The sequence below is a fragment of the Dipteris shenzhenensis genome, chromosome 1, assembly GCF_047967505.1.
Source record: "Dipteris shenzhenensis isolate YYH24624 ecotype China chromosome 1, Dip_SZ_1.0, whole genome shotgun sequence".
NCBI lineage: Eukaryota > Viridiplantae > Streptophyta > Polypodiopsida > Gleicheniales > Dipteridaceae > Dipteris > Dipteris shenzhenensis.
Genome location: NC_141596.1, coordinates 56,375,470 through 56,400,563, shown reverse-complemented (window position 1 = coordinate 56,400,563; position 25,094 = coordinate 56,375,470). Strand labels below are relative to the sequence as shown.

Below are 25,094 nucleotides of genomic sequence, written 5' to 3'. Positions count from 1 at the left end.
CCACGTTGGGGTTCTGTTGCCGCGAGCATGTACGTAGCCAGGAGTGCGGTGCCTGCCAAAGCTAGGGTGCTTCCCTTCATGATGTGGTGGTAATATGGGGTGATAATGGTGGAGAAGTGAGGTAGGTAGTGGTTGATTAGAGGGGAGGATAACATTGTTTAGGGAGTAATTAAAGCGTCGTCTTCAACCTTGAAGAATTGTAGAGAAAAAGTCGGCTTCCCGCTCTTGATAGTTAAGACCTTCAAGCTCTGTGTTCCGCCATAGCCAAAAACCTTCAAGCTCTGTGTTCCTCCATAGCTATGGCTTTCCCCTGACCTCCCACAGTTTTCCTCTCCTCTCCATGGGTCGCCGTCCCACCCCCCCTCGCTCCACCCCTCCCCAGGAGCTCGCCCGTAACCGCCCCCGTCGCTCCTCCTTTTCCTCCCCCCCCCCCATCCCCACCCGCACCTCCCCCCGCCTCCCATCGGATTTTCCCCTCCCCCGTACCTCTCGCTCCTCCTCCCGTAAGAAGAAGGATATCCTCTCCGACCGCGCTGCACACGCGGACCCGGAGGAGCTCCTGGACGATGTCGCCCGAGATGCAGCTCGCGGTCGCCCCGGGGATAACTTCGGTAAGAAAAAGGAGGCCGCGGCGATGGAGGTCGTCGATAAAGTGCAACCCCCTGGCGGAGACGCTGAACCGGAGCTGGATGATGGCGAGGGGGACGTTGCAAGTGGTAGCGATGATGAGGACGATGAAGAGGAGAGCGAAGAGGAGGGGGGTGGGAGCATGGAGGCGCTAGGAGAAGGATTCTACGAGGTCGAAGCTGTGAAGAGGAAACGAGTTCGTAAGGTAAATTTTATTTTGTGTATAGGCACTTTAACGTGAATAGAGACAGCGACGCATCGATTGCTTCCGACCGAAGCTTAGCTGTCGCTCGAATTGAAATTCGTATGAAGCGACATTGGCGTCTTGAAGTCCTGATTTGGCTTGCTCCAAGTTATCACAGGTCTCGCTGACAGAGTTGTGCTACAAGGCGGCTTGTCCCTTGTGCGATCGCCATCTCGATACTGTATTGATAGATTATGCTAGCTGCATGGATACTTTCATGTATTCTAAATGTGTATCATAGAATGAGCTGGGTTTTAACCATGCCGTGATTTTTGCCCATGCTTGCAGGGTGAGGTGCAATACTTAATAAAATGGTAAGGAGTGGATTTATAACTTTTGGCGTCTGTCACTGTGCACTTAACTTCAAAGAAATATTGTATCTAGTCACGACCTATAACATGAAGGTGCGCTTGCCATGCATTTTCAGGCGAGGGTGGCCAGATTCAGCTAATACCTGGGAACCATTTGACAATGTTAAGGCCTGTGCTGACATAATAGAGGAGTTTGAAAAAAGGTTCGCTCTTATTGAATATGTCAGCCCAGTGATTTATTCTAGCGCTTTCAGAGTTTTTCTGATTAAGTTTTGGTTCTTTTCCCTTAATCTCGGGGTCTTCTTGTGTCTTCAATTAGCTATACTGGCAAACAAGGTAGGAGAGGACGGAGCAAAAGAAAGTTTGGAACATATTTGTTGCCTCCGAAGAAGAAGCGCAGTTTTCCGTGGAATGGGGAAGAAGGCAATGGGGCTAAAATAGGATTGGACTCAATGGAAAATGAAGGTGTTAAAAGGCTAAGATCAGACGCTGAAGAAATCAGTGCAGAGAAAAAGGATCTAAGCTTGCCTGGAGGAGAAACTTCTGACCCTGGAAGGAAGGTTGGTAAGGATGAATCAAAGAGCATGGACATTGATGAGACAAGGGAAAAGCCACTTGAACAGGTGACTGTGTCAGAAGCAAGCAAGGATGCAGTTGTGTTGGATTGCATAGGGAATCAGCAGGGATCAGAACATGTTAGGATGGTGAAATCAGGTGTTTCACCAAATAAGCAGGTGTTGGAGAATCCCTCTTCTTCTGTTGGTGGAGAAACAGGCTCTCCCTCTCTTTCCATTGGCAGAGAAATAGACAGGATTCTAAAAGAGACGTGTGTTCAAGAGAGCATGGATAATGGTCATCATGATGTGAAGGAAGAATTGAGGGTGACCCAAGGTGGATCTTTTGGACAACAATTGAGCTTGCCTCCAGAAGGTGCTGTGCAGGAAAACAAATCTCCTGACAAAGAAGTAGCCGGAAATTCTTCCATCAGTCGCCCTGAGAAAAAGACAAGTGGAGAACTGGGTAAGGCAAGTAGTAATGACAAGTGCACTGGTGCAAAGAAGAGGAAACAGGGTTTTGTTAGGCGGGTCAAACAGAGTTTGGATTTTCAAGAACAGGATACAAAGGCTATGCCTGATGAAGAAAGGCCAATGGAAAGTGCACAGGTTTCGGAACAGCGAAAAGCTCTGAAGGGGATTGAACAGGGTGTACAAGAAGGCAAGAAGGATCAAGTTGGTGCTCAGCATTTGCAGCCACAAACTCATGAGCCAAAGGTACCTGTGTCATCACATGGCACACAGTTTGATCCACCAGTTGGTCCTCCCGTCCAGATCACAAAAATTATAAAGGCTGTCAACTACAGCAATTCATCTGTCTGCGGAAAGCAGGATGTTGTGGTTCTTTTCAAGGCCTTAAGGTACCTTTTGGTTTTATAATGTCAGCAGCTTTAACAAATGGCTTTTCACACAGCGAAGGGGAAGTAGATTGAGAGAATAGTGTACACATCTTTTGGAAGGCTTTTGAAGTGTTACTTCTTCTTATATATTGATTTGCTAAGCAGTCACATGCTGCTGTGAGCTGTGTCTGTGGACACTTTTGAGCAAAGCATGTCTCTTTGATGGTGTGTGACGAGATAGTTTGTAGTAGTTGTATACAACTCTATGCTGTTCAAGAACATGTATTGTTCTGGCAACACAGCAGGAGATTAAAAAAGCACGAGGGGACATGCACTATACATAGATCACCCAGTTAAGATATAGCGTCATGGGACATGCACTATATGTAATTTTGTGAATTGGAATTTTATATGAGTGGTTAATGGGAGCACGAGCACACTGCTGGAGTAGGAAAGGGTACACAAAAAATCTGCTGCCATTATTCTAGAAGCTTAGCAGTAGGATAATGTTGCTGTCATGGAGGCCTGTGACAAGCTAGCTCTGCCAGCTGGCTTGGATCCATAGTACGTATATGGTAAGCCAATCGAAGGACTAATTCTGTAGTTGATATTTCCTGCTTGGCTAATGTGGAGTGATGCATCTAATTGCAGGATATAGAGTGCATCATATGTGTGAAAGGGGGATACCCCACTTTTCGCATGACTCAGTGGCCATTAATCTATGTAAAATGTAAGAAGGTACAAGACTTGTTGCGAAAACAGCAATGTCAACAGTGTACAATGGTTGAGTAAGATGCAGGTAGCTTGATGAACATGATTTAGATGGAGGCTGGCTGTTTGGCCAGAGAGTTGCTGGCTGACTTGGTGATTTTGACTATTGGGCCGTTGCATTGGCCAAATTTGGGTACTTGGCCAGTTTTCATCTCATCTTTGCTGAGTTGTCTGCCATCCAATCGGCCAGCGCATCTATCTCTCTTTCTGATTTACCGTTCAATTGGTAGTCACATACATAGACATGCCCATGTACACACCCACGCGAATGCATGCATGTTGCATAGGTATGTACACAACTGCTTTGCCATTGTTGATATGAGGTCCTACACCCAATAATGGAGTATGAGGTCTCAATACCAGGGGTTTTCTTCATTACAGTATGTATACTAGCTTTGGATGAAGTGGAAGCATTGGAGGAGTGGGGTTGGCCAATGGTTCCAAGCCTTAGGTACTATTGTAGTGGCTACAATGGGGGCAGCTTGATGTACTTAGGCCAGCAGCTGTAAGAAATCCTAGATTTACTATATTTAGAAATGTGCTAAGGAACAAAAAGGAGACTGAAATAGCAGAGAACAAGGAATAATTGTATTGCTTGAATGTCTGTAGGGTATCTGTTGTGTGTCATCCATACAATTGGGCCTCTCTTATATAGAGAGTGAAGAGTCACACATGAAAAGGTGTGTACTCCAAAGTGTATGTGCATGAAGAGGTGTGTACCCCTTGTGAAGGGTGTGACCCTTGATCAGAGGGTACATTACAATAGGAATGTCTCTTCAATAGAGTGTCTCTTGTGAAGGGTTGTGCCTTATAGGAAGTGTCCCATCGAAAGGGCAAGGGTTGTGCCTCATAGGAAGTGTCCCGTCGAAAGGGCATACCCTTCCACAAGTGTCCATTCATCAAACCATCCATAAGTCTAGAAATAGAGAAAGGAATACGTCACAGATCGTGACAGCCCCTCCCACTCAAAAGAAGACCGTGGTGGAGATAATGAACTGATGTAGAAAATATCACGGTAAATTTTGAAAATACTGCTGTAAAATGTCAGGGTACTGTTGTAAGTCTTCATCAGATTGCCAAGTAGCGTTGGAGTCGTCCAGATCTCGAGCGTTCATGACTGGCTGAGTAAAGATATACTATAGAGAATGATGGTTTGTCTTGACCACAGAGTCGGCTCCCATGAGATAATGTTTCCAAGAGCGATAAGCATGTACAAGGGCAAGAAACTCCGTATCATAAACCGGGTATCGGGTTTGGATATCGGAATGTTTATGGCTGTCAAAAGCAATAACTCTGCCTTCTTGCATCAAGACTGCTCCTGTAGCGATGTCGGAAGCGTCGGTCATGACCTCAAATGGAGGGTTTGGGTCAGCAATAGCCATAACTGGTGTGGTAGTGAGTGCTTGCTTGAGTTGTTGGAAACTATACTTTGTTTCGGGAAGCCACTGAAAAACTGCTTTGCTTTTTAATAATTCGGACATAGGAGCTGCGATTTCGGAAAACTGATAGACCTTTGTATGGTAGAAGTTTGCCAATCTGAGAAAAGAGCGGACATCATGAACATTCTTAGGAGTAGGCCAGTTTCGGATTACCTCGACCTTCTTGGGATCCACAGAGATGCCTTGAGCTGAAATAACATGTCCCAAATATTCGAGTTGGGTCTTGAAGAACTCACTCTTCTCAACGTTGATGTAGAGAGAATTTGTGCGGAGAACTTGAAAAACTTGGTAAAGATGTTGTTTGTGCTCATGTAGGGATCTGCTGAAAACGAGGAGGTCATCGAGGTAAACGATGACGAACTTATCGAGGAAAGGCCTGAAGATGTCGTTCATTAGTGTCATGAATGTGGCCGGGGCATTGTTTAACCCAAAAGGCATGACCAAACATTCATAGTTACCATACTTTGTTCGAAAAGATGTCTTGTACTCATCGCCTTCTCGTATGCGAATTTGATGATAACCTGAACGAAGATTAATCTTTGAGAATTGTGTTGCATGTAGAAGTTGATCGAAGAGGTCATCGATGTGAGGCAATGGATACTTGTTTTTGATAGTGAGCTTGTTGAGGGCTCGGTAGTTGATGCAGAGACGCATTGACTTATTCTTTTTTTCCACAAGTAGTACAGGAGATCTTCCAGGTAGGGCTGGAAAAAAGGTTGGTTGAGGTATTCAAGAGGATCCTTTGTTGGTGTCTCGTCTACTGCCGTAACCAACAGTTTTAAAGTCTTTACTTGACGTTTACGAACCCACTTCTTTACTTGTAGGGCTGAGGCAACTGGGGTTGAAGGAGAGTCCCTAGAACCAGTTAGCTCAATAAGTTTTCCTTGGTAGACAAACTCGATAGTATGGCTGCGAAAACTGATCGATGGATCATAGTCGTAGAGCCACTGTTGTCCAAGTATGACATCGTACCGAGAAAGAGGCATGATGTCGAAGTTAAACTTGTCCTTAGAATGTTGGATGCGAAAAGACAAGTTTTTGATCCTGGTGTTGCACAAGAAGGTATTTTCATTTGCGAGTTCAATCTGATAGTCCATGGGACTAGGACGGGTGTAAGAAATCTTAGATTTACTATATTTAGAACTGTGCTAAGGAACAGAAAAGAGACTGAGATAGCAGAGAACAAGGAATAACTGTATTGCTTGAATGTCTGCAGGGTGGATGTGATTGTCATCCATACAATTTGGCCTCTCTTATATAGAGAGTGAAGAGTCACACATGAAAAGGTGTGTACTCCAAAGGGTATGTGCATGAAGAGGTGTGTACCCCTTGTGAAGGGTGTGACCCTTGATGAGAGGGTACATTACAATAGGAATGTCGCTTCATTAGAATGTCTCTTGTGAAGGGTTGTGCCTCATTAGGAAGTGTCCCGTCGAAAGGGCAAGTGTCCCGTCGAAAGGTCATACCCTTCCACAAGTGTCCATTCATTAAACCATCCATAATTCTAGAAAGAGAAAGGAATACGTCACAGATCGTGACATCCCCTCCTACTCAAAAGAAGACCCTGGTGGAGATAATGAACCGATGTAGAAAATATCATGGTAGATTCTGAAAATACTGCTGTAACAGATCAGGGTACTGCTGTAAGTCTTCATCGGACTGCCAAGTAGCGTCGGAGTCGTCCAGATCTCGCCAAAGAACAAGGAATTCCGTGATAAGTCGATGTCGAGTCTCTCGCTGTCGATGGTCCAGAATACGCTCAGGAATAAGGAGAACATAATCGTCTTCGATTTCTGGGACATAATCACCTGCAGGAGGAACTGCTTCAACGCCTGGACTATACGTCTTTAGCCAAGAAATATGAAATGTTGGATGGATTTTACCCCAGGATGGTGGTAATTCCAATTTGTAACTTAAAGGTGAATTTTTCTTGACGATCCGGAAAGGTCCATAGTATCTTGGTCGCAACTTAGGAACCACAGACTTAACCGTCTTATAGCGATGTGGGGCTACAAATAATAGCACCATGTCACCAGTATTAAATTCCAGGTGACGTCTATGTTTGTTGGCAGACCGTTGATACCGCTCTTGCGCTTTTCGCATATGATCGCTAACTTGCAGTAGAATGTCTTGCATTTCTTGAACCAGTTGATCAGCTAGGGCCACTCGATGTTGAAGTACAAAATTTGTTGGTACAATTGGAGTGTGTCCATAAGCTGCTTGGAATGGAGTCATGCTGATGGCACTATGGAAAGAGTTATTATAAGCAAACTCGAGGAGTGGTAGATACTCTTTCCAGGCTGCGAGGCGTGACTGAACATAATGTCGAAGCATTTCTTCCAGAACTTGGTTGACTCTTTCAGTCTGGCCATCTGATTCTGGGTGGTAAGCTGAACTGAACAGTAGAGTTGTACCCAAAGATTCGAACAGTGAAATCCAGAAGTGACTGGTAAACTTAGGATCTCTGTCGGATATGGTATTCTTGGGTAATCCATGGTGTCGGAAAATGTGTTGGATAAAGAGTTTGGCTATGTCCGGGGCCTGTGCACTGCTTTTGCAAGCAACAAAGTGTGCCATTTTGGACAAGCGATCAACAATTACCATAATTTGAGTGTTACCTCTGGAGGATCGTGGTAGTGTTGTAATGAAATCCATGGAAATACTTTCCCACCTTTCTGTTGGAACTGGAAGAGGTTGAAGAAGTCCTGTTGGCAGTTGTCGACTTGCTTTCATTTGTTGAAAAGATAAGCAAGATGTAACCATTTTGATGACATCTCTTTTCATCTGAGGCCAGTAGTATGTTGCACTGAGTAACCGATAAGTCTTATTGATGCCTGGATGGGCAGCATAAGGAACTACATGATGCTCTTTTAACAAAAGACGTCGAACATCCTTGTCATGTGGTACACAGACGCGATCTTGATAATACAGAAGGTCGTCTGTATAAGAATAGGATGAGAAAATCTTTTGTTCGGAAGTCGAAGGTTGATCTTTTGAAAGAACCTGTACTGCTGTGCCGAAGTCTTTATCATTGAAATACTTTCCTTTGCTGATGCTAGAGGTAACCTGCTGAGAGCATCTGCAACTACATTGCGTAGTCCTGGTATGTACTCAATGGTCATGTGAAAGTTGGCCAGAAACTCAACCCAGCGTGCTTGTCGAGCGTTCATGACTGGCTGAGTAAAGATGTACTTGAGAGAGTGATGGTCTGTCTTGACCACAGAGTCGGCACCCATGAGATAATGTTTCCAAGAGCAATAAGCATGTACAACAGCAAGAAACTCCTTATCATAGACCGGATATCGGGTTTGGATATTAGAATGTTTATGGCTGTCAAAAGCAATAACTCTGCCTTCTTGCATCAAGACTGCTCCTGTAGCGATGTCGGAAGCGTCAGTCATGACCTCAAACGGAAGGTTTGGGTCAGCAATAGCCATAACTGGTGTAGTAGTGAGTGGTTGCTTGAGTTGTTGGAAACTATACTCTGTTTCGGGAAGCCACTGAAAAATTGCTGTGCTTTTCAATAATTCGGACATATGAGCTGCGATTTCGGAAAATTGATAGACCTTTGTATGGTAGAAGTTTGCCAATTCGAGAAAAGAGCGGACATCATGAACATTCTTAGGAGTAGGCCAATTTCGGATTACCTCGACCTTCTTGGGATCCACAGAGATACCTTGAGCGGAAATAACATGTCCCAAATATTCGAGTTGGGTCTTGAAGAACTCACTCTTCTCAACGTTGATGTAGAGAGAATTTGCGCGGAGAACTTCAAAAACTTGGTGAAGATGTTGTTTGTGCTCAAGTAGGGATCTGCTGAAAACGAGGATGTCATCGAGGTAAATGATGACGAACTTATCGAGGAAAGGCCTGAAGATGTCGTTCATTAATGTCATGAATGTGGCCGGGGCATTGTTTAACCCAAAAGGCATGACCAAACATTCATAGTGTCCATACTTTGTGCGAAAAGCTGTCTTGTATTCATCGCCTTCTCGTATACGAATTTGATGATAACCTGAACGAAGATCAATCTTGGAGAAGTGTGTTGCATGTAGAAGTTGATCGAAGAGGTCATCAATGCGAGGCAATGGATACTTGTTTTTGATAGTGAGCTTGTTGAGGGCTCGGTAGTCGATGCAGAGGCGCATACACTTATTCTTTTTTTCCACAAGTAGTACAGGAGATCCGAAAGGGCTGCGACTGGGCCGAATGTGACCTTTGTCGAGTAGCTCGGTGACCTGTCTTTGGATTTCTTCAGTTTGAGTGTGAGAAACCCGATAAGGAGGCTTCGACGGTGGATTACTGCCGGGAATAAGTTCGATTGGGTGATCCACTGGTTGTCGAGGTGGTAACTGCTTTGGCAATTCCTGTGGAAAAAGATTCAGGTAAGGCTGGAAAAAAGGTTGGTTGAGGTATTCAGGAGGATCCTTTGTTGGTGTCTCCTCTACTGCCGTAACCAACAGAAGTGAAGTCTTTGCTTGGCGTTTACGAACCCACTTCTTTACTTGTAGGACAGAGGCAACTGGGGTTGAAGGAGAATCCCTAGAACCAGTTAGCTCAATAAGTTTTCCCTGGTGGACAAACTGGATAGTATGGCTGCGAAAACTGATTGATGGATCATAGTCGTAGAGCCATTGTTGTCCGAGTATGACATCGTACCGAGAAAGAGGCATAATGTCGAAGTTCAACTTGTCCGTATAATGTTGGATGCGAAAAGACAAGTTTTTGATCTTGGTGTTGCACAAGAAAGTTGTTCCATTTGCGAGTTCAATTTGATAGTCCATGAGGCTAGGACTGGTGGTCAACCGAAGTTTATCGACCACAGAACTGGCTAGGAAATTATGAGAACAGCCACTGTCGATGAGGATGGTGACCGTTGTTCCACGAATCGATCCTTGAACACAAAGTACTTGAGTGGCCAGGGAAGGTTCGGGGTTGCTGGCAAGGCTCAGGTGGATGGTATTCGCCATTCGAACAGCTTTTCCTTTCTTGTCTTGTGCTGAGGTAGCATCTTCTTTTGGGGAAGTGCTAGGTTCCATATTAGAAAATTTCTTTGGTCGCTTGGGACAATCGAACCATCTATGGTCGCCTGTACAGATGGTACAAAGTCCTTTTGTGCTGGAGCTGTTCTTCTTGTCAGTGGCCGCACCTTTATGTTGGGGCTGTCGGTAATGACTTTGTGAAGAAGAAGAAACACGATCCTTGAGGGAGTGCTTCTGTTGGAATCCAGCAAATGATTTCTGAGGCTTCTGGGGATCTTGAGACTGTCGCTGACCTTGATTACCGAAGTTTTTGCGAAACCTGGTGTTATCTTGAGGGCGAGCACCTTTGGCCATAGGAGAGTTTTGTGTGCGATGAGCACTCTGCTTCCCTGTGTTTAGGAAATCTGTAATGCGCTCTGCGTAAGCAATAGCGCCATCTGTGGTGGTGATATTTGCTTTAAGAACATCAATGCGTAACGAGGGATGTAGGCCTGAGATGAAAGCATGAAGGCGATCATCCTCAGTTAAACCATCAATCTCCAGCACCAATGTGGTGAATTGAGAGATATAGGAAGACAGGGAACCCGTTTGCTCCAACTGTCGAAGTTTTGATCGTGCTTGGAAGTCCGCATTGACAAGTACAAATTGCTTACGGAGCACGTGTTCAAAACGTTCCCAAGTTAACGCACTTTTTCCGTCCTTTAAGCGTCTTGGCCACCATAGAAATGCTGTATCCTTCAGGAGGGAGGCTGCCAAGGCGATCTTTTTGCCTTCCGTGAGGTCAACAGTGTCAAAATACATGCGCATTTTAGCGAGCCATTGGTCAACTGTTCGGCGATTTCGTTGACCAGTGTAGGCTTCCGGAAGTTTGACGTCAAGTCGTTTTGTTTTGGAAGCTTAAAGTAATCGGTAGAGAGCACGCAGTTCAGTGTTTTCTACCTCGGGTGGGAAAGAGTCCGCATCGTCGTCGGGTTGCGTCACGTCGTCCTCTGTATGTGCTGGACTTCGAGAATCTTGGAGTTGTTGAACTTTTTGAACCAGGTCGGAGATGCTGTCCTGAAGCTGAGATATTTGAAGTTGCAATAGAGATTCACTTTGGACGTTGCCTTCAGGGGTCTTTTTGGGACTTGATTCTTTAATCTCGGGAGAGGCTTCACGCTAGCGGTGCGACATGTCAGAAATCCTTGTGAGAAAAGCGCGAACTTGCGCTCTAGTTTGGACCATTCCTGGAAGAGGATTCGGGCTGCTCCCTGAGGTTGCTCATATTGTAGGGGGCAGGCGAGGCAGGATGGAACCACCCGTGGAAATCTGGTAAGGGAGGTCCTGTCAGAGGTAACACTGGAGATTCTGAAAAAGGTGTTACTGCTCGTGATAAGACAGGGGTAGGTAGCAGAGTCCACGGATCTGAAAAAGGGTAAGGAGCTGCTGTCGGAAGAGGAGGATATCCAGGGGAGGGAGTGCCTTCAGGATGTAAATACTGACTTGGGGAAGGTACACCCTGTAGAGGAGGATATCGGGGAGCGGAAGGAGGTGGAGAGTACCCTGGGGATGCCGAAGGTGAAGGGTAAAACTCTCTCCAAAAATGAACAGCAAACTCCTGAGGAATATCGTGTTCCGGATATCTTCGTGTCTCGTGGAACACAACCTGTACTGTGCTGAGGAAATAATGTAACTGAGGTGCCTCACGCAGAAGGTAGAGGATGTGATCCAAGTCACTCGGAGGGCACGTGACATAGAAGACCCAAGATGCAAAGGCTCCAAAATGGGCTGGCTGTGCAATTTGAACACGATATTGTGTAGTAGCAGGTGCTTGAGGTGTCCTTGAATGGCCGGGTGAATTACCAGGGGTTTCCATGCTTTAATGTGGATTCTTTCATTTGCTGTAATTTGTTAAAGAGAATCCGTAAAAAGCAGATTGGAAAGACTCCACCTGGCAATACTTTAATCTGCCAAGTGACTGCGTAGAAGAAGGCTGCAATCGTTGTCCGGAGGTCCATGTTGCAGTGTGTTGCGAGGAGTGCTCGAGGCTGGTCTGGTCCGGGCTGTCAACGGGCTGTCTTCATTGCGAGAATAGTTGCAACTGGTGCTGAATTGGCAGGGCGAAAATGGCGAAACAAAGAGAGGGCAGCAGGCTGTCAGGAAAAGTGGTATCCAGGGCTGCAAATAGTGAGGGGACTGTCAGCGAAAATGGCGAAACAGTGACTGGCAGCGCAGGGAACAGGGGCTGGCAGCGCAGGCTGATGAAGAGCTGCGCTGACCGTACGGCTTGTACGGTGCAGGCTGGCTGACCGTACAGCTGTACGGTACAGACTGGCTGCCTGTACGGCCTGTACGGCAGACTGGCGGGAGTACCGTACGGACTGTACGGTCGAATTTTGCAGGCAGAAAATGACGAGGAAAGGCGCAGGCTGGTGGCTGGCTTGTACGGCTGGCTGCGCAGGAAGGTACGGAAAGGTGGCGCAGGGCTGTACGGCTGGCTGCGCAGGCTGTACGGCTGGCGCAGAAGGGTACGGAAGTCCGTACAGTTTTTTTTGTTGAAAGAGAGGCTGCGACTTTTCGCTTTGGCTGCCTAAAGGGTTATTTGCCCCAAAAATTTAAATGGGGGTTTAGTTTAACCCTAGGGTAGCTAGGGTAAACCTAGGGGTAGGGGATGGGTTTAATTTTTGTCCCTTTTTACCTCTAGGTACCCTTTTGTAGGTACTTGGGGCCTAGGAGGTGTGCGTATTCGAAGGGGTGTGACCCTTGGAATAGGTGCACCTGTTCATGAGGGGATATGTCCCTATTGTTAAAAGGGGTGCGACCCTGCATGAATAGGTATGTCCCTTTGCCCACGATGGGGTATGTCCCATGAGTGAGGAGTCGAGACTCGTCACCAAAAGGTGTGTCCCATGGTGGAAAAGGTGTGTCCCTTCGTTTTGGGACAGCCCAAGCACCTGAAAGGACACGATTTTGGTCGTGTCCATTCACATCAACTTGTGATGTGAGGGAGATGGAGAGGCCAGGATGACTTTAGGCCGGGTAGGCGTTAAAAAATTTTACGCTCATCCTCTCCATCTCTTCCATGCACAATGTGCACGGATGTCCTTCTAGCGGCAAAAATGTATCAGATTAGCGCTAGAAGGTGGGGGGCATTTCCTACAGGCAGGAGCGAATTTTGCTCTGATACCAGGGGTTTCCATGCTTTAATGTGGATTCTTTCATTTGCTGTAATTTGTTAAAGAGAATCCGTAAAAAGCAGATTGGAAAGACTCCACCTGGCAACATAGTTGCACGAAACGGCCGTTTCTTGGCTAGAAACGGAAACGACGAAACGGAAACGGCGTTTCTTGAAGAAACGCCGTTTCGTAAAACCTGTTTTTGCCCTAAATCCCAAAAGTCGTGATTTCGCCGCCTGGCTCCATTTTTCGCCGCCTCCCGCCGATCGCACTCCTCCTGTGCATCCTTGCTGCTCTCTCCATCTTCTCTAAGCTCTCTCCATCCCTCCATCCTTTGCTCTTGGACTCTCCATCCCGTTTTCCTCGGACCTCCATCCTTCTCTCTCCATCCTCTTCATCCTTTGCTCCATCTTCTCCATCCTGCAAAAGCTGCAGCTTGGCAGCCTGCTCTCCATCCCTCCATCCTTCTTCTCTCCATCCTCTCTTTAATCTTACCTGTAACCTCTCCATCCTCCTTCACTTCTACCTCTAGGCTCTGATCCTCCAGGCTCCTTCCACCTCTCCATCCTCTTTTACCTCTGAGCTCTCCATCCTCCTTCTACCTCTCCATCCTTTCTCACTTGTGACCTCTCCATCCTCCTTCTCACCTCTCCATCCTCCTCAATGCCGAGAGATGCTTATTGGGTCCATGTCTCCCTCCTAGATAGTTATAAAGGAGGCACTGGCTCCAAGAAGTATGAATGATGCATTGATGCTTGAAGGCTGAAGCTTCAAGTCTAGATAATTGTATTATGTATGATTTGCAAATTGCACTCTATTGATAATTATATTATGTATAAAAAATAAAATTCTATAATTGCCGTTTCTTCCGTTTCCGTTTCGGCGGGGCCCGGAAACTCCGTTTCTTCCGTTTCTTCCGTTTCCGTTTCGGCTGGTAACTATGCCTGGCAATACTTTAATCTGCCAAGTTATTGCGTAGAAGAAGGCTGCAAATCGTTGTCCGGAGGTCCATGTTGCAGTGTTTTGCGAGGAGTGCTCGAGGCTTGTCTGGTCCGGGCTGTCAACGGGCTGTCTTCATTGTGCGAAATGTGGCAACTGGTGCTGAATTGGCAGGGTGAAAATGGCGAAACAAGGAGAGGGCAGCAGACTGTCAGGAAAAGTGGTATCCAGGGCTGCAAATAGGGAGTGGACTGTTAGCGAAAATGGCGAGGCAAGGGCTGGCAGGAATCAGGAACTGGCAGTGCAAATGATGAAACAGGGCCTGGCAGCGCAGAGGCTGATAAAGGTCTGCGCTGACCGTACGGCTTGTACGGTACGGCCTGTACGGCAGGCTGGTCGAAAAGTCGTACAGAATGTACGGAATTCCTGCGCAGGAATGTACGTAAGAGGCGCAGGGCTGTACGGCTGACTGCACAAGCAGGTACCGAAGGATGGCACAAGGTTGTACGGCTGCTGCGCAGGCTGTACGGCTGGTTGCGAAGTGGCGCAGGAGGGTACGGACGAGATGACGCAGGAGGGTACGGACGTCCGTACTGTTTTTGTCTTTCGTTGAAAGAGAAGTTACGACTTTTCGCTAAGGCTGCCAAAAGGGTTAGTTGCCCCAAAAATTTAAATGGGGGTTTAGTTTAACCCTAGGGTAGTTAGGGTAAACCTAGGGGTAGGGGATGGGTTTAATTTTTGTCCCTTTTTTACCCCTCTAGGTACCCTTTTGTAGGTACTTGGGGCCTAGGAGGTGTGCCTATTCGAAGGGGTGTGACCCTTGGAATAGGTGCACCTGTTCATGAGGGGATGTGTCCTTTTTGTTAAAAGGGGTGTGACCCTGCATGAATAGGTATGACCCTTTGCCCACGATGGGGTATGTCCCATGAGTGAGGAGTCGAGACTCATCACCAAAAGGTGTGTCCCATGGTGGAAAAGGTGTGTCTCTTGGTTTCGGGACAGCCCAAGCACCTGAAAGGACACGATTTTGGTCGTGTCCATTCACATCAACTTGTGATGTGAGGGAGATGGAGAGGCCAGGATGACTTTAGGCCGGGTAGGCGTTAAAAAATTTTACGCTCATCCTCTCCATCTCTTCCATGCACAATGTGCACGGATGTCCTTCTAGCGGCAAAAATGTGTCAGATCAGCGCTAGAAGGTGGGGGGCATTTCCTACAGGCAGGAGCGAATTTTGCTCTGATACCACTGTAAGAAATCCTAGATTTACTATATTTAGAACTGTGCTAAGGAACAGAAAAGAGATTGAGATAGCAGAGAACAAGGAATAACTGTATTGGTTGAATGTCTGTAGGGTGGATGTGATTGTCATCCATACAATTTGGCCTCTCTTATATAGAGAGTGAAGAGTCACACATGAAAAGGTGTGTACTCCAAAGGGTATGTGCATGAAGAGGTGTGTACCCCTTGTGAAGGGTGTGACCCTTGATGAGAGGGTACATTACAATAGGAATGTCGCTTCATTAGAATGTCTCTTGTGAAGGGTTGTGCCTCATTAGGAAGTGTCCCGTCGAAAGGGCAAGTGTCTCGTCGAAAGGTCATACCCTTCCACAAGTGTCCATTCATTAAACCATCCATAAGTCTAGAAAGAGAAAGGAATACTTCACAGATCGTGATAACGGGTGGTCAATCGAAGTTTGTCGACCATAGAACTAGCTAGGAAGTTATGAGAGCAGCCACTGTCGATGAGGATAGTGACCGTTGTTCCAGGAATGGATCCTTGGACACAAAGTACTTGAGAGTGGCTAGGGAAGTTTCGGGGTTGCTGGCAAGGCTCATGTGGATGGTATTTGCCATTCGAACAACTTTGCCTTTCTTGTCTTGTGCTGGGGTAGCATCTTTTGTTTGGGAAGTGCTAGGTTCCAGATTGGAATTTTGCTTTGGTCGCTTGGGACATTCGAACCGTCTATGGTCGCCTGTACAGATGGTACAAAGTCCTTTATTGCTGGAGTTTTTCTTCTTGTCAGTGGCCGCACCTTTATGTTGGGGATGATGGTGATGACTTTGTGAAGAAGAAGAGGCGCGATCCTTAGAGGAGTGCTTCTGTTGGAATCCAGTATACGATTTCTGAGACTTGGGGGGATCTTGAGACTGTCGCTGATCTTGATTACCGGAGTTTTTTCTAAACTTGGGGTTATCTTGAGGGCGAGCACCTTTGGCCATAGTAGCGTTTTGTGTTCTATTAGCACTCTGCTTCCCTGTGTTTTGGAAATTTGTAATGCGCTATGCGTAAGCAATAGCTCCAGCTGTAGTGGTGATGTTTGCTTTGAGGACATCAATGCGTAGCGAGGGGTTTAGGCCTGAGATGAAAGCATGAAGGCAATCATCATCAGTTAAACCATCAATGTCCAGCACCAATGTGGTGAACTGAGAGATGTAGGAAGACAAGGAGCGTGTTTGCTCTAACTGTCTGAGTTTTGAACGTGCTTGGAAGTCCGCATTGGCATGTATGAACTGCTTACGGAGCACGTGTTCGAAATGTGCTTAAATTAACACACTTTTTGCCATCCTTTAAGCGTCGTTGCCACCATAGGAAAGCTGTATCCTTGAGGAGGGAGGCTGCCAAGGCAATCTTTTTGTCTTTAGTGAGGTCAACAGTATCAAAGTACATGCGTAGTTTTGCGAGCCATTGGTCAACTGTTCAGCGATTTCTTTGACCGGTGTAGGCTTCCGGAAGTTTAATGTCAAGTCTTTTAGTTTTGGAAGCTTGGAGTAAGCGGTAAAGGGCACGTAGTTCAGTGTTTTCTACCTCAGGTGGGAACGAGTCCACATAGTCGTCCGGTGGCGTCACGTCATCCTCTGTATGTGTGGTACTGCGAGAATCTTGGAGTTGTTGGACTTTCTGGGCCAAGTCAGAGATGCTGTTCTGAAGCTGGGAAATTTGAAGTTGAAGTAGTGCTTCGCCTTGTAAGTTGACTTTAAGGGTCTTTTTTGGACTTGAGTTGTTGATCTCCAGAGAGGTTGCACGCGAGCGTTGCGACATATCTGAGATCCCTGTGAGAAAAGCACGAACCTGCGCTCTAGTTTGTACCATTCTTGGAAGAAGATCGGGGCTGTCCAACGATGGACAGCAAACTCGTGAGGAATATCGGGTTTTGGGTATCTACGTGTCTTGTGGAACACAACCTGGACTGTGCTGAGGAAGTAATGTAATTGAGGAGCAGGTATAGGATGTGGTCCAAGTCACTGGAAGGGCACGTGACACAGAAGACCCACGATGCAAAAGCTTCGAAATGGGCTGGTTGTGCAATTTGAACACGATATTGTGTGATAGATGATGCCTGAGGTGTCCTTGAAGGGACTTGGGAATTACCAGGGGTTTCCGTGCTTTAAGGAGGAGGCTTTTATTTGCTGTAATTTGATAATGAGCGTCAAATAACAATATGAAAGAGAACCTTTAGAAATAGAGTGGAAAGAATCCACCTGGCATAGATTAGATCTGCCAATTAGTTGCGTAGAAAAGGCCTGCAGATCACCGTCCGGAGGTCCATGTTGCTGTCCTTGCAAGTCCACGTGGATGTGTGAACAAGAAATAGGTGCCTGGCGAGACTTTCGAGCCAGATGGACGTTGGCAGAGGCGCTTTTCAGATTGTGTGAGATTTGGCGCACTTCTCCTGCGTTGAAATCCGTGGCCTGATTAAGGTGGCCTGCGTTGAAACCTGTGGGGTACTAGAAGTAGGACCAGGCCTGGCTAGACAGAAATAGAGGGCAGCAAAGAGCCGCTGTTCACAGGCTAAAAGTGGTGTGAGGAGCAGCAGGGGCCAGGCTAGTCTGATTCGAGATCAAAAGGGCAGCAAGGGCTGCTGGTCACAGATAATCATGGCGATGAACCGACAAGAACTGGCTGCTGCAGAACGATCTAGCGTATGCCAGATGGAAGCCTGAACGAAAGTGCAGCTTGCTTGAAAAGGAGAAGGCGGAAATCACGTTCGGCTGTTTTGGAGCGGAATAGGCAGACGTGAAATCGCGATTGAATTTCGCTCTTTTCCCTTGCTGGTTGGTAGTTGCCAAAAAATTAAAACGTGGGTTTAATGAACCCTTGGGTAGTCTGGGGTTAGGCATTGGGTGTACGGCTGGTTGCCCTTTTTAGGCCCTGTAGGTACCCTTTTGTAAGATGGTGCTTGGTGCCAAAGGGTGTGCCTATTCTAAGGGGTGTGACCCTTGGGACAGGTGTACCTTTTTATGAAGGGGTGTGACCCTATTTTAAAAAGGGGTGTTCTTTTTTCCACGATGGGGTGTGTCCCTTGGGTGAGAAGTCAAAACTCTTCATCAAATGGTACGTCTGATGGTGAAAAAGGTGCGTCCCTTAGTGTTGGGACAGCCCAAGCACATCAAAAGACACGATTTTTGTCATGTCCATTCACATCAACTCATGATGTGGTGGAGATGGAGAGGCCATTGATGACTTTAGGTGGGGTTGGCGCTAAAAATTTTTACGCTTTTTCTCTCCATCTCTTCCATGCACAATGTGCGCGGATATCCTTCTAGCGGAAAGAGATGTATCAGATAGGCGCTAGAAGGTGGGGGCATTTCCTACAGGCGAGGAGCGAAATTTGCTCTGATACCACTCTAAGAAATTATTTAGAAATGTGCTAAGGAACAGAAAGGAGATTGAAATAGCAGAGAACAAGGAATATTTGTATTGCTTGAGTGTCTGTAGTGTGTCATTCATACAGTTGGGCCTCTCTTATATAGAGAGTGAAGAGTCACACACGAAAAGGTGTATACTCCAAAGTGTATGTGCATGAAAAGGTGTGTATTCCTTGTGAAGGATGCGACCCTTGATGAGAGGGTACATTACAACAGGAGTCTCTTCAATAGAATGTCTCTTGTGAAGGGTTGTGCCTCGTAGGAAGTGTCCCGTCGAAAGGGCATACCCTTCCACAATTGTCCATCAAACCATCCATAAGTCTAAGATATAGAGAAAGGAATACGTCACAGATCGTGAGAAGAAAGGTATGTCATGTGGGTGTCGTGTCAACTTTGCACATTGCAGAAGCTAAGCTTAAGAGAAGAGAGAGAGAGAGAGGGAGAGCGACAAAATGAGGCAAGGTAACTTCGTTTATAGCATGGAAAACAGTGACAACTAGAGGTGTGTGGATGAAATGGAATACCTGAAGAGTGGCAAGGGGCCCCTATTTAAAGGGGATGCCCTGCTAGCAAAACATTCGACCAGATCTTTGACCTGGCCCACTTTCGATCAGATCTGGTCAGGTTAGATCTTGTCGGCTTTACCCGATCCTGGTTGGGTCGGCATTAATTTCTAACCAAGAAAGTACTTGAGTATACCACTCTCTAGGCGGGCTCACCCACATAGAAGCCCTCACTCACCACACAAGATGCAATATATTCTAAGACCCCCTCTGCAGCTCATAGCTTTCTTCTTTAGACAAATTTTCACACTGATGAAGATGCAACCATGGATCCTCTAGCATCATGAATATTGGAATCACGTCGAAGAGAGCATCTGCCAACCTGGATCCTCGAAACATAATGCCACCACAAACAGCAAAGAGATTTCCTTGGCTTTGAGTTCCCATACTAGTGTGCAGTGAATTCCAAGTAAAGCATGATGAGCTGTAGAACTAAATCCCCTAGTGAACACATCACGTCCAGGAACTTTGAACAATGACTTGGAGCACATCTTGCCCATAGTCTTTGCTACACCAAGCAATGAATGTGCAACACATCTAGTTCATAGCTCTGTTACCTTACATGCCGGATTTCAGTTTTATAGGAGCTGTAATAGCCCGCTCTTCCGCCCACAAGCCCTCTTTGGTTGTGGCACGTGGGGGTCTCATAGCTTACTGCTAGAAAGTAGGTACAATCAGATTTTCCTGCGAGAGAGTTGCCCTTGGATCATTTGCCTTTGTTGTTGAAGTCATGTCCTTGTCTTAAAATTTACCCGTCTTTAGACCGGCAATCTTTTGCCAGGTGACCTCTCTTACCACAGGCATAGCACCGGCTCCAGAGGTGGCTGAACTGTAAGAAATCCTAGATTTACTATATTTAGAAATGTGCTAAGGAACAGAAAGGAGAATGAAATAGCAGAGAACAAGGAGTATTTGTATTGCTTGAGTGTCTGTAGTGTGTCATCCATACAGTTGGGCCTCTCTTATATAGAGAGTGAAGAGTCACACACGAAAAGGTGTGTACTCCAAAGTGTATGTGCATGAAGAGGTGTGTACCCCTTGTGAAAGGTGTGACCCTTGATGAGAGGTTACATTACAATGGGAGTGTCTCTTCAATAGAATGTCTCTTGTGAAGGGTTGTGTCCCATAGGAAGTGTCGCGTCGAAAGGGCATACCCTTCCACAAGTGTCCATTCATCAAACCATCCATAAGTCTAAGATATAGAGAAAGGAATATGTCACAGATCGTGACATCCCCTCCCACTCAAAATAAGATCCTGGTGGAGATAATGAATTGATGTAGAAAATATCACGGTAAGTTCTGAAAATACTGCTGTAAAATGTTAGGGTACTGTTGTAAGTCTTCATCAGATTGCCAAGTAGTGTCGGAGTCGTCCAGATCTTGCCAAAGAACAAGGACTTCTGTGATAAGTCGATGTCGAGTCTCTCGCTGTCGATGGTTCAGAATATGCTCAGGAATAAAGAGAACATAATCGTCTTCGATTTTTTGGACATAATCACCTACAGGAGGAACTGCTTCATCGCCTGGAATGTACGTCTTTAGCCAAGAAATATGAAATGTTGGATGGATTTTACCCCATGATGGTGGTAATTCCAATTTGTAACTTAAAGGTGAATTTTTCTTGACGATTCGGAAAGGTCCATAGTATCTTGGTTGCAACTTAGGAAACACAGAGTTAACCGTCTTTTAGCAATGTGGGGCTACAAATAATAGCACCATGTCACCAGTGTCGAATTCCAGGTGACGTCTATGTTTGTTGGTAGAGCGTTGATACTGCTCTTATGCTTTTCGCATATGATCCTTGACTTGGAGTAGAATGTCTTGCATTTCTTGAACCAGTTGATTAGCTAGGGCCACTGGATGTTGAAGTACCAAATTCATTGGTACAATTGGAGTGTGTCCATAAGCTGCTTGGAATGGAGTCATGCTGATGGCACTATGGAAAGAGTTATTATAAGCAAACTCAAGGAGTGGTAGATAATCTTCCCAAGCTGCTAGGCGTGACTGAATATAATGTCAAAGCATTTCTTCCAGAACTTGGTCGACTCTTTCAATCTGGCCATCTGATTCTGGGTGGTAGGCTGAACTGAACAATAGAGTTGTACCCAAAGATTTGAACAGTGAAATCCAAAAGTGACTAGTAAACTTAAGATCTCTGTGGGATACGATATTCTTGGGCAATCCATGGTGTCGGAAGGTGTGTTGTGGGAAGAGTTTGGTGATGTCCGGAGCCTGTGCACTTCTTTTGCAAGCAACAAAGTGTGCCATTTTGGACAATCGATCAATAATTACCATAATCTGAGTGTTACCTCGGGAGGACCGTGGTAGTGTTGTAATGAAATCCATGGAAATACTTTCCCACCTTTCAGTTGGAACTGGAAGACGCTGAAGAAGTCCTGCTGGAAGTCGTCGGCTTGCTTTCATTTGTTGACAAGATAAGCAAGATGTAACCATTTTGATGACGTCGCTTTTCATCTGAGGCCAGTAGTATGTTGCATTGAGTAACCTTTAAGTCTTGTTGATGCTTGGATGGGCAGCATAAGGAACTACATGATGCTCTTTTAACAAAAGACGTCGAACATCCTTGTCATGTGGTACACAGACGCGATCTTGATAATACAGAAGGTCGTCCGCATAAGAATAGGATGAGAAAATCTTCTGTTCGGAAGTCGAAGGTTGATCTTTTGAAAGAACTTGTACTGCTGTGTCGAAGTCTCTATCATTGAAATACTTTCCTTTGAATGAATTCGGAACATCCACAGATAATGTAGAGATTACCATAGCTGATGCTAGAGTTAACCTGTTGAGAGCATCTGCAACTACATTGCGTAGTCTTGGAATGTACTCAATGGTCATGTGAAAGTTGGCCTGAAACTCAACCTAGCGTGCTTCTCGAGCGTTCATGACTGGCTGAGTAAAGATATACTTTAGAGAGTGATGGTCTGTCTTGACCTCCGAGTCGGCTCACATGAGATAATGTTTCTAAGAGCGATAAGCATGTACAAGGGCAAGAAACTCCTTATCATAAACTGGGTATCGGGTTTGGATATCGGAATGTTTATGGCTGTCTAAAGCAATAACTCTGCCTTCTTGCATCAAGACTGCTCTTGTAGCGATGTTGAAAGCGTCGGTCATGACCTCAAATAGAAGATTTGGGTCAGCAAGTGCCATAACTGGTGTGGTAGTGAGTGCTTGCTTGAGTTGTTAGAAACTATACTCTATTTCGGGAAGCCACTGAAAAATTGCTGTGCTTTTCAATAATTCGGACATAGGAGCTGCAATTTTGAAAAACTGATAGACCTTTGTATGGTAGAAGTTTGCCAATCCGAGAAAAGAGCGGACATCATGAACATTCTTAGGAGTAGGCCAGTTTCGGATTACCTCGACCTTCTTGGGATCCACAGAGATGCCTTGAGCTGAAATAACATGTCCCAAATATTCGAGTTGGGTCTTGAAGAACTCACTCTTCTCAACGTTGATGTAGAGAGAATTTGCGCGGAGAACTTCAAAAACTTGGTGAAGATGTTGTTTGTGCTCATGTAGGGATCTGCTGAAAACGAGGATGTCATCGAGGTAAACGATGATGAACTTATCGAGGAAAGGCTTGAAGATGTCGTTCATTAGTGTTATGAATGTGATCGGGGCATTGTTTAACCCAAAAGGCATGACCAAACATTCATAATGTCCATACTTTGTTCGAAAAGCTATCTTGTACTCATTGCCTTCTCGTATGCGAATTTGATTATAACTGGAACGAAGATTAATCTTTGAGAATTGTGTTGCGTGTAGAAGTTGATCGAAGAGATCATCGATGCGAGGCAATGGATACTTGTTTTTGATAGTGTGAGCTTGTTGAGGGCTCGGTAGTCGATGCAGAGGCGCATTGACTTATTCTTTTTTTTCAGAAGTAGTACAGGAGATTTGAAAGGGCTGCGACTTGGCCGAATGTGACCTTTGTCGAGTAGTTCGGTGACCTGTCTTTGGATTTCGTCATTTTGAGTGTAAGAAACCCGATAAGGAGGTTTCGACGAATAAGTTCGATTGGGTGATCCACTGGTCGTTGAGGCAGTAATTGTTTTGGCAATTCTTGTGAAAAAATATCCAGGTAGGGCTGGAAAAAAGATTGGTTGAGGTATTCAGGAGGATCCTTTGTTTGTGTCTCCTCTAATACCGTAACCAACATAAGTGAAGTCTTTACTTGACGTTTACGAATCCACTTCTTTACTTGTAGGGCAGAGGCAACTGGGGTTGAAGGAGAGTACCTAGAACCAGTTAGCTCAATAAGTTTTTCCTAGTGGACAAACTGGATAGTCTGGCTGCGAAAACTGATGGATGGATCATAGCCGTAGAGCTATTGTTGTCCAAGTATGACATCGTACCGAGAAAGAGGCATGATGTCGAAGTTCAACTTGTCCGTAGAATGTTGGATGCGAAAAGACAAGTTTTTGATCCTGGTGTTGCTCAAGAAGGTAGTTCCATTTGCGAGTTCAATCTGATAGTCCATGGGACTAGGACTGATGGTCAATCGAAGTTTGTTGACCATAGAACTAGCTAGGAAGTTATGAGAGCAGCCACTGTCGATGAGGATAGTGACCGTTGTTCCAGGAATGAATCCTTGGACACAAAGTACTTGAGAGTGGCTAGGGAAGTTTCGGGGTTGCTGGCAAGGCTCATGTGGATGGTATTTGCCATTCGAACAACTTTGCCTTTCTTGTCTTGTGCTGGGGTAGCATCTTCTGTTTGGGAAGTGCTAGGTTCCAGATTGGAATTTTGCTTTGGTCGCTTGGGACATTCGAACCGTCTATGGTCGCCTGTACAGATGGTACAAAGTCCTTTATTGCTGGAGTTTTTCTTCTTGTCAGTGGCCGCACCTTTATGTTGGGGATGATGGTGATGACTTTGTGAAGAAGAAGAGGCGCGATCCTTAGAGGAGTGCTTCTGTTGGAATCCAGTATACGATTTCTGAGACTTGGGGGGATCTTGAGACTGTCGCTGATCTTGATTACCGGAGTTTTTTCTAAACTTGGGGTTATCTTGAGGGCGAGCACCTTTGGCCATAGTAGCGTTTTGTGTTCTATTAGCACTTTGCTTCCCTGTGTTTTGGAAATTTGTAATGCGCTATGCGTAAGCAATAGCTCCAGCTGTAGTGGTGATGTTTGCTTTGAGGACATCAATGCGTAGCGAGGGGTTTAGGCCTGAGATGAAAGCATGAAGGCAATCATCATCAGTTAAACCATCAATGTCCAGCACCAATGTGGTGAATTGAGAGATGTAGGAAGACAAGGAGCGTGTTTGCTCTAACTGTCTGAGTTTTGAACGTGCTTGGAAGTCCACATTGGCATGTATGAACTGCTTACGGAGCACGTGTTCAAAATGTGCTTAAATTAACACACTTTTTGCTGTCCTTTAAGCGTCGTTGCCACCATAGGAAAGCTGTATCCTTGAGGAGAGAGGCTGCCAAGGCAATCTTTTTGTCTTTAGTGAGGTCAACAGTATCAAAGTACATGCGCAGTTTTGCGAGCCATTGGTCAATTCGGCGATTTCGTTGACCAGTGTAGGCTCAACTGTTATGTGCGAAATCCTACGCCAGTCGCTATGTCACGTGCGCCCCCGTTCAAGGCTCTCGCCCAAATCGCTCCACCTTCGTTTGACTCCACGCAGGCGTACGTCGTCAGTCCACCAGGGATCGTCCAGGCCTACGCAGCACGTCAGCCAACCTGCTCTCAACCACCACGAAGGTTTCCCACACATTGAATTCCACCGCCGCGGAGGTCTTCGTCACGAGCAACGACCTTCCAGCGTCACGAGCAGCCGCATTCCTTCTTTCATGCCTGCTGTCCGTTCGTAGCTTTCGTCACAGCCTTGGATTATCTTCTGCCTCACCCTCGCTGTCCAAGTTTTGAATCACGGCCAGTTGCTCGTCGAATAGCGCTTCACCCTGCGTCATCTCTGCGCTCCAAGCCTTTCTTCTGTCACCCAGATCGTCTCTCTTCCCTTGCGCTTTGATACCAATTGAAGCGAA

General features: G+C 45.9%; 1 protein-coding gene across 1 annotated transcript in view; it reads left to right on the top strand.

Moving 5' to 3' along the window:
• Window positions 1-207: 207 nt before the first annotated feature.
• The window catches only part of LOC147906079 (chromo domain protein LHP1-like), a 52,075-nt gene continuing 27,188 nt past the window's right edge, over window positions 208-25,094 (top strand). The window contains exons 1-4 of the mRNA XM_087376439.1: window positions 208-832; window positions 1,160-1,185; window positions 1,299-1,385; window positions 1,502-2,596. Of these exons, the coding sequence (XP_087232565.1) occupies window positions 341-832; window positions 1,160-1,185; window positions 1,299-1,385; window positions 1,502-2,596 (1,700 nt within the window). The 5' untranslated portion in view covers window positions 208-340. The remainder of the gene's footprint in view (window positions 833-1,159; window positions 1,186-1,298; window positions 1,386-1,501; window positions 2,597-25,094) is intronic.